The 15,067-nt window shown below is 44.3% G+C and overlaps 1 protein-coding gene across 17 annotated transcripts in view; it reads right to left on the reverse strand.

The window, feature by feature from the left end:
* GPATCH2L (G-patch domain containing 2 like) overlaps positions 1–15,067 on the reverse strand; it is a 196,788-nt gene that overhangs the window by 136,056 nt on the left and 45,665 nt on the right. For all 17 annotated transcript variants that reach the window (XR_012903371.1, XR_012903372.1, XR_012903370.1 and 14 more), the window contains exons 2-5: positions 9,359–10,029; positions 3,827–3,891; positions 748–924; positions 90–169 (exon numbers count right to left, since the gene is read on the reverse strand). Coding sequence is in view for 14 of the 17 variants with exons in the window: in XM_075926820.1 (XP_075782935.1) it covers positions 90–169; positions 748–924; positions 3,827–3,891; positions 9,359–10,029 (993 nt within the window). In the remaining 3 variants the exon portion in view is untranslated. The remainder of the gene's footprint in view (positions 1–89; positions 170–747; positions 925–3,826; positions 3,892–9,358; positions 10,030–15,067) is intronic.

Here is a 15,067-nt window from a genome sequence, read left to right on the forward strand (position 1 = left end):
ACAAAATAATCCACCTGCTGGTTTACAGAAGCAGCTCCAGACTGACTAGTACAGCAGAGACAGAATTACCCTCTTGGAAGAGGCAATACCTTTCCAACAAGCCTCCTACGTCCTTTTCTGAGACAGCGGGCAGTAGCTCCTGGAAGGCGGTTCAGACGGGCATGAAATCCTGAAAACCAAGAGAAGGAAAAGTCTGAGCACTGGAAGCAGAAGCTTGTTTCTGGTAAAACAGTGATGAGATGGTTTGTGGTCCAGTGCCTAAAGTATGAGACTGAGTCATGAAAACTGGGTTTTATACTCTACTCTCTGACATCTTGCACAAATCAGAACCTCTGTGCCTCATTTTCTCCATAAGACTTACTCAAGAGCTACAGATAAAAATATATATACAGTATTATAAAAGGAGTGAAGAACTTAAGCAGCTGAAATGAAGGACACAACATTTCTTAGCATTCTCTTGTGGCTGGTGCAGCCATCTTTAAATCTAGACTTCTGTTTGCTTTACAGATAACAGCAAACACAGTATCAAAATTCCATTTACTGGAGAGGTACATGTAGAGTGTCCACATCACTCTGTTCTAAAAACAGGGCACAACAAAAAACAAATGCAAGTGTATTTTAAAAATCTAGAAACAGGTTAACTTTAATATTAGCTTAAGTTGAACGTTCCTGTTAGTGAAATCTGCTCCGTCATCTGAAGATTCACAAACATACTGCTGAAGCCATCCCATTCCCTGTGAAGCTCACCCCTCTGAGCAGGCCGGGAGGGCAAGAGGAACGTAGAGTCAGAAAGTTTTTCCAGGCCGGAGTCCATTCGTTCCACCTCAGACCGGTGATCAGTTCCCCACTTTGGCAGAAGATTGGGGACGGTGAATCCTGGGACACATTCGCCCTCATAGAACCAATCACTCTGTTCGTCATCCCCTAAAGATGTAGCACAGAGTTACTCCAACATCCCCTGTGAGTGACCCTCAAAATGTTACATGTCAGAATATTGAAGTCACTGGAAGATTCATTGGGAGTTGTTCCTACATTTTATAGCAGTTTTTGTTAAATTTAAATCGATAGTACTGTAATTATGGGGAATTCAACAAGTATTATAGTCTTGTGCTCAGACTATAACAACATAAACAGGATTTTCCATAGAACAGCACCGCATAACATCAAGGCAGCTTTGTTGGATGGATCCTTTTCACTGATAAGTTTAGGAGCAGAGGAAGCTTTAGTGCTCAATTGTCGCTGAACCTCACTGACATTATTTCAGTTCCGTGTGGTGTCTGATGTACAGGTGCAGCTCTTTCTCCAATGTAATTACTAAAGGGGAAGTGAAAATGAGGTGGCCTGATACAAGCATTATGGGCTACCACTTAGGAGCCTTCAAAATGTAGAGAGGAGCAAGTGCTGCACATGCTACCAATCTGTACATCACGAGGAATGAGCCACACTCAGAAGACAGCAGCTTCAAGGAAAAGCACACAACTCCATTAACAATGGCTGGTGTCAGAGCACAAAAAGGGTCAATGAGTATTAACTGTATCATACACCTGACTATGAAAACCCCTTAGGATCTGCCAAGACAACAACTCATTCATGCCTGAGCTAGCAACCACCACCACAAAACCTTCAAAAAACAGAACCCCCAGTGTAATTAACATAGTTGTGTCCTAGTAACTGATCTACAACAGACAAAATTCTGTTAAAGCTGCCTGGTTGCAATTCTCTTCAGGAAACAGGTGAGCAGGCTCAGAAAAAGCAGGCAGCTCAATTCAGCACTGGATCCAGACATCATCCTGAGAAAATAAGCCAGTCCTGCATCCACTCTGAAAACTAATCCTTAGACAGATAGAGCAAGCAGCCCAAACCACAGCATCAGTCCCCAAAATTACTCACAGTAATAGACAAGTGCCTGGAATCAGAACATTTCATTCATTCAGACATTTACTTTTATATGTATTTGATACCTATCCTCTGGCAGAGGCTTAAGAAGTGGATTCTGAGATTTAAAAACAACATATCTAAAAAACACATAGGTACTATTTCCCTAAACACTGGAAAATGTATTGTGTGTATAAACATGTTAGACACTACAGAATAGGCTCAGTAACTCCTATCTCAAGCAATTTCCTTCAAAGTCACTTGCTACATTAGACAGACACTAAAGATCAGCATCAACTATCCCTACAGTGCCTTTCACCCTGAGAGATCCTAACACATTTTATAAACTTACATTCAAACTACACAGGGTTCATTCCTCCACCAATTAGATGCAGCTACTGCTGGGAGTGGAAAACACCAACTGTTCCAACAACATAGTAGTTAAAAGGACAAAAGGGAAGAAAGCCTATAGCTAGATGAAACTACATGGGATATGTAGGGAAGCAAAATATAGTTTATTAAGTTGGGATTGAGGAGTAATGTTCGTTTGAACCAAGGGGTTTGATTCGAATTGATGAGGCCTGGAGCGCACTTCCTGGTTCGAATCAGCTGGTCATCGGAATAGCATGCAGGCGAGATTATGGTAATGAAGCGCGGGATATTTAAATACATGCTTCATTAGCAATTTCGGTCAGCTACATCTGCATCCATATCTCGAGATAGGGAGCAAGTGTAGACATATCCAGAGAGAAAGTGTTTTTTTTTGCCAGTTTGAAGACTTGGATTTTTTTTTGGTTGATATCTGTTTAACCTCTGTACCTAATAATCATCTTGGACAAAGAATGTGTATGTTACAAGATTTCAGCACCAACACCAGTTAAAGCTCGAGAATACACGAACTTCTGACAACTGCTTCTTCCCTGCCCAAAACATACATTTTTCTGTTGGAGCCCCATTATGCTTGGTATGCTGCTTGTCATATTAGATTGTGAACTCTCTGGAGCAGTATGTTTCTGTAAGGATGGAGCATGACAAGCAGATTGTGGAAACTAACATAATATAAACAACATAGAAACAACTGACCTCTATAGAAAGAGACATCATGGAGTTCTGATGACTACTGTAACTAAGCAGCAAAGTCTGAATAGTCATCCACAAGAACCAGGGATGTCAATTGTGTTCAACTAACACTATCGATTAGTTGATAAACAAGGGAAACTGCAGAACCACAGCAGGGTTAGCTCCTGGCCCTAGAGCTAACCCCACTGCAGCTCTGTCTTTTAAATGTATTAAGAGTCTGCTGTCTCTTGATACGTTAAAGGCTGAAGCGCATTAGGGGGCACCAAGCATGAGTTGGGACTGCTGATTCCAAGCTCACACCCGGTTCCCCCCCCCACTGTGCTTTAGTCTTTTAAATGTCTTAAGAGCCTGGCAGTGCTTAATACATTTAAAAAGCACAAGTACAATGCCCGGTCCCTGCTATGCCTCTGACTGTGAAGATGGTGCTGAAGGGAGGGAAAACCAGCTCCTACTCCCCCGCATTGCTGTCTATCTCTGATAGAGGCAGCAACGGGGAGCGGGGGGGGGGGGGGGAGGGAGTTGACTATCCGACTAGTTGAGTCACTAGTTGACTAGTGACTAGTTGAGTCACTAGTTGACTATCCAATCAAGCATATACTTATCGGGTAGTTGACTAGTTGCTTACATCCCTACCAAGAACCCAACAATATGTATTTTTGCCTTAATAACATTTCCCCGATATTGAATTTTATATAGTTGATAAACATCACAACATTTCAATAAAAAATGCATGGTTTTTCCCCAGCCACTATCCCTTCCTCACACATCCTGATCCCCTCCAATCTCTGCACTGCACTGAATTTGCATTAACAAGGAGAGAAAGAGAGAAATTCCCAATTGAGCAGGAATTAAATCATGAGACAGTAGTTACCTTGGCGGCCTTCGTCATTGGTGAAGAGGCCAGTGTCACTGCTGCTGCATACACTGCTGGTTTCACTGCAAAGTACAAACTCAGTTAACCCCCAAAACAATATTTTACAGTAATAATCTTTTACATTTTGCCAGTGCCCTTCATCCCAAAAGGACTTTATTGTGCTTTCTATGCCATACAAAATGGGAATCAGCTCATCACTGACACACGACTACCTTTGGCATGAACATAAAAGCTGTGAGACAGCTCACTACAGGTTAAACCTCTATTTCAGCACCTTCAGGACCTAACCAATGCTGAACCAAAGAATTTGCCAAACCATGGGAGATCAATAGTGTCTATCAGCATTACCAACTCCTCCATTACTTACTGAGCTATTAAAAGACATTTGGGGTAAATTAGAACTAAATAAGAATACGGAACACTGAGAGCCAGGACTGGTGGCTGTAAACAAATGTTACAGAACGGCAGGAAACTTGGCCACATCCATAAGCAGACTATCAGCTAACTGAAATCATGATGGACCATGGATGTTGCCAAAGAGTGTCGGACTAGAGAGGTTCAACCTGTACAACGCTATGCAGTTTAGGAAGAATCCTGTATCCAAAGGGAAAATTTAAGTTATCAAAACATGATGATCCAAAATGGAATTAGGCCAGAGCACCAAGGCTAGTGACCATAATAATAATACATTCTGCAGATATCCCCTTCTCTGATAACGAGCAGGTAACAGAAATTAAGCTATATACTCCCTTCATGGGTCACCCAATGCCCACTGACAATTGTACCACAACTTTTTCTTTTTAGACTCCATTTTCCAACATGAATGGAACATAAATGCTTTGTCTTCAATGCCTTCTTTCTTTGGCTGGATAAGGGACTGTAAGTGTACATCTACCCTTCAAGCACTACAACAGCATAGCAGCACCGCTGGAATAACAGAAGGAGTTTTCTGTTATAGCAAGTAGTCGACCCCCACCCCGAAACAGTACCTAAGTTAATGGAAGAATTCTTGCATCAGCCTACCTGCATCTACAGTAGGGATTAGGCTGACCAAATTACGTCACAGGGCATGAAAATTTTCACAGCTCTCTGAGAAACATAGCCAGATCAACCAAAGTTTTAGCACAAACCAAGCCTCAAGTCCTGAACTACTCATCCAAATAAACCAGTATTATATAGCCTGCTGCTACAAGTAACCCTCAGTTAGACTGAGTTTTAAACTTGGCCACTGCAACTGCTCCAGGAGACAATTTTTTCCGCAAACCAAGGAATTTATTTGGAAAATAATCTGAATAGAAAACCGTTAACTGACATTTTAAGAAGTTTATAAAACAGTGATGTGCAGCAAAATTAGATTCTCATGTCAATCCAAGGTATTTGATGGTTTAATGCTAGGATTCAATCACTTCTAGGACATATTATCCAATATTTCCATTATCCCAAGATCTCTCAGCAAAAAGAACACCCCTTTCACACTGCACACAGATTACTTGGGCCTTATGGGGAAAGTGAATGTAGTTGCAACTCAGCATCTAAAACAATCTTAACAGTGTGATTCAATAAAATCCCTTTGTGCCCCTAGAAAAGCAACACCAGAGAGCATGGAGTGCTGTTATATTGGCCACCAATATCTTTACAGAACTTTATGGGGCACAAGGCAAAGGGACAGTATCACCACACCCACAATTAAGTTTTAAGTACTCACTATAACTACATGCTATGAAGCACATTATTTCTTTTTTTTAAAAACACGTTCTGTAAACTAGCTAAGAATCCATTACACTGGATACCTGAAAGTCTGAACCTTCATCAGTCCATTAGAATCCATTTTTCAGTTGGTAGTTTTAAACAGACAGATGAAAGAGGTTGCAGGTCCCTCCCACATTCTAGCATGCAACTTAACACCAAGTTCTAAGCCGTCCTCTTATGACGTTTGTGCCATCCATCCCCTGACATGCTGTATGAGAAAGGTACAGAAGTTAAAGCATAGGACCAGGAACACATGAAAGGAAAGGATTTATTAAACCAAGTTCCTAATCAAATTGACAGCAAAGTAGGGAATCTAAAAGTACTGGAAAACCCTGCAGTGCCTTACAGATACATACTATACCCAGCATACTACTTGCAGTATCAGCACAAAGGATCATGGAAAGATATCGTTACTTACACCCTGTTTATATTTCAGGCCTGGAAAACAGTATCCTCTATACAAGCATTTCCTCAGGTCCAGTAAGCACTGATTAATGACCTCCACTTGCAAAGGAGGCTACTTACCTTAACCATGAAATAATGAATGCTATTGATCCGACAAGCTACTGCTATAGAGTGTTATTGATCGCCCAATCTTTGGTTAAAATGGTCCTCATTTAGCAATTTCACTGTCGCAAACACCTGGAGCAAAACACGCTTATAATTAAATAGTTTGGGGGAGCTAAAGTGAGAGGTGATGGACAGAGATCTCAGCTTTCCGACATTTATTCCTGCTCCTGAGCTATTGTTTGTGTCAGGAGGGATATTGATTTTCTATAAAAATAAGAAAACAAGAAGCACCAAGGGGCTGCAGAAGGTCAGGCTGGGCTGAAGAAGGAGGGGGAGACTGAACACTCTGTCTTTGTCACTTGCCTTATAGGAGAAGGGGATTTTTTCTTTCCTGAGAGATCAGCCTCTAATACATCAGCTCAGCTGGACTCATGACTGCCACTACAGGCTGTCACCAAACCTGCTACTTTTCAAAAGGAACTAAACTACACACCGAGGGAGTAACTAGTCATTCTATGAGCCTAGAATACATCAAGATAAAACAAGGGCTTACCTCATCACCGGCTGGTACGACATCCAATTGAAATTGAGTGATACAAAAGACATCTATTGTTATGTGAAAAATTAGACAATATGTCATCCGTGAACTTAAGGAATCACGTGCATTACTCAAGGATGATCTCACACAGCTCTTGGACTATTCTGGTTTGATCTGCCCTATATAATCACATTAAGCAGACAATTCAGACAACATATGCCTTAGACAAATGAAACAGACATTTAGGGTCTCCATTTATAATTTGTCAGTTCCCCAGTATGTGGGAGAACTCCCAAACATAAAAGGGTGACTTGGTTGCGAGGTCGCTTAGAAGTAAAACCTCTCCAATCACCACCATTATACCGGCAGCCCAAAAACGTCAAAGGTCTCCAAAAATTAATCCATTGTTTCTCTCACTCTTGTTTTCCCCTTCCTTTTAAATATCAGGCTTTGAAAACCCTTACATACCATTCTGATAAGTCAATTGCTCCCTCACCATGTTTTTATGTATCTTTTCTTCCTTCTCTTCATTTCAGTCTCCATTTCCCCCATTTTTATGTGGGATATTTCCTATTTCACTATGTATGTGTGTGGGAAGATACTGCAAAATTCATTTAATCTATTATATCCTATTCTGAAGCCATGATATGGTAACAAATCTTTCTCCAGTATAAGACTGAATGTAACCCCACTAATAATCTACCAAAGCTGCTTCCTCATTAAGGTCCTGATCCAAAGTTTATTAATTCAACAGAAGTCTTTCCAATGACTTCAATAGGCTTTGGGTCAGAGCATAAACAAAGGAAAGTGATGCAAGTGCTGTGTGTTCTAACTTCACAGAGATGATAGCTCCTGCTAATCCAGGAGGAAAGAGAGTGGGAAACGTCACTGCTGAATGATACAAGCATTTGTTCCCCTACTGGCTGAGTGTGCTATTTCTGCAGCACTCCCAATCTCTATTGACAGGAGAAGCAAGAAACCCAATTCAATCCCAAACTGATAGCCTGTTTATGGCTATATTCCTATTTTTTCCCCTTCCTGTCCAGTTTTTACACGTTCCTCAGGATATGCCCTTGCTGCAGCTGTAAAAGCACTTCAGTGGTATCATTTCATCTACAGTAGAGTGAAAGATGTATACATATCCAGTTTCACGCTGCTCTTTCTAGTAGGGAACCACTGTATTTAGTTCAGGAGAAGCAAAGGCACGGCCCCTTCCTGCTGCCAGGAGCATTCCACATGGAGGAATGATGACATGTATTTCTCTAACTCTACTTCCCTCAGCAAACCAGAGTCCAGACCATACATGTGGAGGTGAGAGTCAAACATTTGATCTCTGGATTTCCAAAGAGAATTCCAAAGATTTGTCAGCAAATTACAAATGTCATTTAATGCAAAAATGTGCATAAGCAGCCCTAGTCTACACCACAGAATTAGGTCAATGCAAAGCAGCTTATATCAGCCTCATTCTGTAAGCATCCACACTAACATGTCACTTCTAGTGACCTAACTCACCCACTATGACAAACTTAACTCCATCTGTTGAGGGAGACGTAGTGTTTAGACTGATGTAGTTAGGTCAATGCAGTTTCAGGATACATACTGTATTCCTTACATGACTGCTGCCGGTTTTCAGAATTTGTCCCACAATGCCCCACAGAATTAAACTGGCACAAGCACTCCTGATGACGTGCATCATGGCCACAAGAAGCATACTATGGACATGCAAAAGCAATTTAATGTACTGTGGTTGCTGTATGTCTGGTAACTTAGATCAACATAATTTTGTAGTGTAGACATTCCCAGATTAGCCTGAGAGCAAAGAACCAAATGAAGGAAAACAAAACAGCCACCCAGCACAATCATGTGATGGACCAAAACAAAACTGTATGTTTCCTTTCTCAATGGCTGGCATAAACCAACTGGCTTTCATCCAGCCTTATCTAAATTCAATTGAACATGATGGAAGAAATAGTGATTGGTGGAGAAGTACCTTAGGGTGGGTAGCAATGCCTATTACTGGTCCATCAAGTGATGGACTCTATCTGCCCATTGTCATTGATGTACATTCTTGAGGTGTTGCTCAATATTTCCTCTCCTGGACTACCAGATAAAAATGCCTTTTCCCATTTTTAGACAGCAAAGAAGCATCTTTTCTTCAGTAAGAAAAGTTCCACCTTGATCTATGCCTGTTAGTTAGCTAACATAATTGTAACATGCACTAACTTGTAGACAGAACAATTTTTTTTTAATCAAAACTGCAAGACTGAAAAACTGATCACTACAGAAAAGTTGTTCCATTTTCCTTTTCTGCTTCTAATACATCCTCGGAAACTTGAAACTGAAATCAGTCTCACTCATCACTTACTGGCTTGTCAACTTACAAAGACTAAAGACACCAGCATTCTGGTTTGTAACTGTGAAGAGAGACAACAGACTTTTCATTGGCATCACAAGTGTTCTCAGGACAAATGGTACAATATGCACATCATTACTGGATCAGGAGGACAACATGTATATTCATTTAGCACCACAGGGCTGTTGGAAGGGCTGCGGGCAAAGGTTTGAACCTTGGGAAGGGTTTGGGGATTGTTTTTTGTGTATCTTTAAGGGAAAAGTAGCACTTTTGTATGAGAAGGAACTACCTAAAGTACAGCACAATCATTGCAAGCAGCTGAAAGGAAAGCTGATAATTTGAGTCTGGTAAGGGGAAGGAAAGGCTTGGGAGAGCTCACCATTCAGACATGTTTTCATCAGAACCCTGTTTTTGTTCATCTGCTTCACACTCTATCCTCTCCTTTCTGCCCCCTTTACCAAGGAAGGGCCTGTTTTCTGCTGACTCACACAGCCCATGGCTGGATGAAGTCCAAGGGGCGTTCTCCTTCCAGCGTGACAGACGCTGCTTCTTGGCTGACTTGAACCTACAACCTCTCTCATAGTTCCATTCTGACACCTTGAGTTTCTGCTGGAGGCTAGCGGCTACCTCTGAGGTCACACGTTTCACCTTCCGGCGACGCCTGAGGGGCCGGCAAGGCCCATTCTCTGTAAAAGAGTCAGATTCATGCCAAGAATGCTGTTTGCTTTTTAAGGTGGCACTAAGAGCAGGGTGGCGTCTGGCCACAGCCATGTCATCTGAGTCACTGAAGTTGGCAGTCAACACCTCACGACAGTCCTTCATGGCTTCATCCAGGCTTGACTCTGAAGCCTCGCTGTAGCAACAGGCATGCTCCGCCTGATGCGTGAAGTCAGAGCGCCGCTTACGACCCCTCCTCTTTCGAAACTGCCGCCTCTGCTGCCGTGGGCTCAGGGCCATCTCTTCCCACAGCTCATCCAGCTTGTTTTGTTCTGAGGTCTGCTCCAAGGCCGAAGCCAAGTCATGCACCAGCTCATCCATGGGCAATGTCCACTAAACATGAAAACACACAATTAACACCAGCCACTAATGTTTCTATAAAAATATGTCACTAGCTCAGCATAAACTAGAGCCTTCTTCACACCTGCAATTAACTTAGACACTCACCTTCGACCTGCCCAATAGGTCTTGCGCTACAGTTCAGTCTTCCCTTTAAAAATAGGGCTACCACTTCCCCTTCCCAGTGCCTCATGCGATAGCAATTAGAGACAAATGTATGCCTGACAGGGATAAGAGACTGCATGTTCTTCCTTGAACCACTATGTTTCAGTATACAACCTAAAAATGAAACAAACATCCACAAAATCATGGGATGTCACACCATCAGCTGCTAAAAGAAAAAAAACAGGGTTGGGCCTGCTCAGTATATGGATGGGAGTCCTCTACCAGTCATGTAGGAGCTGAGAGGCTGTGTCTAGACTACATCCCTTTCTCAAAAAAAAAAAAAGATGTAAATTAGACATTTCGAAATTGCAAATGAAGCCATGATTTAAATTTCTCGTGCTTCATTTGCATAATGTCGGCCTTGTTTTTTCGACATGGGGCTTTTTGATAGAAAAATGGCAGTTTAGATGGGGATCTTTTGAAAATAAAATCCTTTTTCAAAAGATCCTGTAAACCTCATTTTTTGAGGAGTACAGGATCTTTCGAAAAATGGTTTATTTTCTGAAAGATCCCTGTCTAAACTGCCATTTTTCTATTAAAAAGCCCCATGTAGAAAAAACCGAGGCCAACATTATGCAAATGAAGCACGAGAAATGTAAATCACGGCTTCATTTGAAATTTCGAAGTGTCTCATTTACATCCCTTTTTCGAGAAAGGGATGTAATCTAAAAGTAGCCTGAGTGATTTAATAAGTGGCACACTTATTTCAGATCAATGGCACGATGTGGTACTAAGGACTCTATGCTGCATGTGTGTCAGTCTTTCCAAAGAGGAATAAAGCTAAGTCCCATACTATTGCAATCACAAAGATCACATAGTGCTTTGTCTGCCCCATTTTTGTTTTAAAATGGTGTGTGTGTGTGTGTGTGTGTGTGTGTGTGTGTGTAAATCTCCTGATTAAATTTCAATTTGTGTAATTATGTTACAGCTTGATACATCTCCCCAATCATTTCAGTTTCATATGGAATTCTTCATCGCACACCCAAAACCGTTTGGTAATTCACTGTAAGATTACACATCAGCTGTGGTGTCGCACCCCAAAAATAATTGCTCACTTACAGAGGTAGCTGTGTTAGTCTGGTGTAGCTGAAACAAAATACAGGACTATGTAGCACTTTAAAGACTAACAAGATGGTTTATTAGGTGATGAGCTTTCGTGGGCCAGACCCACTTCCTCAGATCAAATAGTGGAAGAAAATTGTCACAACCATATATACTTTGAAAACAATGAGCAGTCCTGTGGCCCCTTAGAGAGTAGCAAGTATACCATGAGCATGAGCTTTTGTGGATAAAACCCACTACATCAGATGAAAATATACAGTGTATCTTTAGTTTAAAGCACTTTTGGAGAGAGATGCTACAAAAACAAGATCCCATTATTATACAATACGTAAACCCCTCCCTACTGAGATGCTGCCGACACGATCGAACCACAGCAACAATCGGCCCCCCAAGGCAGGAAACCGGACGGTTAATGTAAATGTGCGCGCATGCGGCCACAACGGCCTAAGGGAATAGGGCGCATCGTCCCTTGCCTGCTCTGAGGGGCCCAGGAGCTAGCGACTGAAAAACCTGAAGGAAACAGACAAGGACTGAAGCTCTGGGCACCTTTCTAACCCAGGGGCAGTGGGCAAAACCCTCCGCCACCCAATCCCAGCAGCCCGACTCCCCCTCACCAGCCCCCGGCTGTTACCCTTCGCTCCCGCGCCGCCCTCCCGACCCGGGCCACATACCCCGGCCCTAGCACCCCCACACCGGTCCTAACTGCTCCCCGGCCTATCCAACCAACCCGCCCGCCCCCAGACCCGAGCCGGCCCTCACCTACCCGCCGCCCAGCGCCGGCCTCGGCCTCTCCCAAATCCTCGGCCTCCTCTCAGAATGGTACTTCCGGCCGCGGAGTCAGTTCCGCCCCGCACGGCGCCACGCCCTCTCCCTCGTGCACACTTCCGCCCCGCAAGAGGGAGGCGCCTGACGACTGTAGGAGAGGACTGGACAGGGGAGCGGGGGGGACGCGAGCTCCGCGGCCCTCGCGAGAGGGTAGGGGGGGCTCTGTTCGCAGCAGCAGCAGCAGCAGATCTGGCCTTGCAGCTGTGCCGCCTAAACCGGGGGGAACACACAGCTGCCCCCAGCCCAGCCCATCTAGGGAACTGGAGCCGCTGCCTCCTTCCCTCCAAAGGCAGTGAGCTTCAGGGGCTTTCTGCCGTGCCCTCACCTAGAGCACCTGGCTTTAAGCACGGCGACGGTGGAGAAGTCTCAGGGATGCGTGGGGGGACACTGACCCAGCGGATGTAATTTGTTGCCTCAGCCTTGCTTCTGCACAGTTGTGAGCACAGGGCTCCTTCCCCAAGTTGCTCACAGAAAGACAAGGTGCTAGGCAAGCAAGACACAAGACAATATCTTGACTGACATAGCAGCTGTGTATGTTACTAAAGTGTGAGGAGAGGGAGGCCTGCGCATCTGTCAGATGTGTATGTGACCCAGCTAATACTTGCCTCCACCGTATGTCACATCTCCAGAGTGTGGTGTTTGGCCTGCAGTGAACAGACAGGATTACATCAGCCTTTATCCTCTTGAATGGGGTGGTGTCCTCTATGCCCAACTGTCATTTTTGTCTATGTTTACAGCTGGCACCCAAGCACAACAGGCAGGGGATATCCTGCATAGCAATGCTGCATATGTAAGTTACATACAAAAAAGCTGTTAAAAGAACACTGTTACAGTGGAGAGTGCAGCACTGAAAAGTCAGGAAGTGGTAAAGTTCAGGTTGTTCCAGGGATGAAAGTAACTTACATTTCTTACAGGTACTGTTGTCTTGTCCTCTGGGGGGAGGAGGGGAACTCAGGGTTGGGGGGTGCTATATGACAGAACCTGTAAGAAATGTAAGTGTGGGGTGGAGTGTGTGTGGGGGGGGAGCTCAGGGCTGGGGGTTTGGGTTTGTGTGGGTGTGGAAGGGCTCAGGGCTGGAAAAATATGGGGATGCAGGAGTCAGGGTTGGGGTGCCTGTGGAAGGGCTCAGGGCCTTGTGTTGGGGGTGGTGCAGGAATCAGGGCTGGAAGGTGTGTGCGAGGGGGGAGTGGGGAATGGCAAGGCTGACCTTAAGCTCCCCTGATTCCTACCGACTGCTTGTTGCTTACTGTTTCCCTTCTGTCACTGTCAGGAAGTGAGAGGAACCCACACAGCATGGGTCACTCACTCTCTGTCCCCTCCCCACACCAGCCAGGAGGAACAGGAATGCAGGGACACCCAGAGGAGAGGAGGGTGACTCAGGGCTGGGGCAGTCCAGGACAGGTGGGGGAGCATGCTCCCAGCCAGTCCTTCACCTGCCTGCTGCTGAGCGCAGCAGCCTGCAGGAGAGCCCCAGGATTCCATCTGAGAATGCATTGTACCTCCTCCTGCAGCAGAGCAACCTAGCTGGTTCTTATTCAGCTCGTGGCTTTATGTCCTTTTGCTAGCCTCATCCCAGAGAAGGCTGACTCGGGCCACAGTCACCCCTGTATGCCCCAAGCCCTCCCCCAGAGGTTCTATCAGTACAGCAGAGCAGGGGAGGGGGAAGAGAGGGGGTTTCACACCCATTCCACCAGATCACAATACAGGACCGTGAGGGTTTATAAACGCACCCAGAACAGTTACTGAGCTACTCCAAATTATGTTTTCCCTTGGGTTGCTTCCTATCACACTGGAGCTCCTCAGTTTGGGGCATGGGCTCTCTGGCTTAGCAGACTCTCCCCAGTCTCTAATGCTCCTGTTCAGTCAATTGTGTTTAGGGCTTTTCAGCTTCCAGAGAGAGGGAGAGAGTCTGATCCCAGCTGCTAGAGCAGTCTGCCACAGCCACAACCTTGATTCCTTATGCCATGTGCAACTAATTTCCCCCTCTCTTTTCTTGGGGTACAGTGTCCTATAAAACTGTTGCTCCACTGGGAACATACCCCGCACCTGCTGAGGGACAGCACCTTCTTAGCCCAGTATTGCTGTACTCCCAGTTCAGAGTGGGGCCTATAATAGATGCCATCACACAGATTAAGAATTGTATTGCATAAGCATATCGATCAGAAGTAATGTAAGGCCAGTGTTAATTTACTATAAAACATCTGGCTCTTCCTTTGGAGATGCCTGAAGGAGTGTTCCCTATATTAAATTTTCCAGGATTTTGTCCAGTCCAGTTTTAAATATTCCAAGTGAGGTACTTCCACCATTTATCTAGAGAAACAGGAATCGCCAGACTGCTCAGATTGATGGCCTGTCTAGTCTGCTCTCCTGTCTCAAACAGTGACAAAAAACAGATGCTTCACAGCAAAGTGTGAAACTTCTAGCCCAGTAACTCAAATAAACCTCACTCTTAAGAAACGTCTCTTCGGCTACGTCTACACTGGCCCCTTTTCCGAAAGGGACATGCTAATTTTAAACTTCAGAATAGGGAAATCCGCGGGGGATTTAAATAAAGATGTCCGCCGCTTTTTTCCGGCTTGTAGATAAGCCGGAAAAAAGCGTCTAGACTGGCCCGATCCTCCGGAATAAAGCCCTATTCCGGAGGATCACTTATTCCTACTTCAAAGTCTAGACTCTTTTTTCCGGCTTATCTACAAGCCAGAAAAAAGCAGCGGACATCTTTATTTAAATCCCGCGGGGGATATTTAAATCCCCCGCGGATTTCCCTATTCTGAAGTTTAAAATTAGCATGCCCCTTTCGGAAAAGGGGCCAGTGTAGACGTAGCCTTCATGTACAGCCTAAATTTTCCTTTTCTTAATGTCTCGCCCTCATTCTTTAGTTCATTTTTTGGAGCTCCATAAACAAATCTCCCCTCGTGCTTACTCCCTTCAGAGCACAGATCAATCCAATGTCCAACGAAGTCAACAAGTGTCTCTCCAC

Source organism: Pelodiscus sinensis, chromosome 4, assembly GCF_049634645.1.
Source record: "Pelodiscus sinensis isolate JC-2024 chromosome 4, ASM4963464v1, whole genome shotgun sequence".
NCBI lineage: Eukaryota > Metazoa > Chordata > Testudines > Trionychidae > Pelodiscus > Pelodiscus sinensis.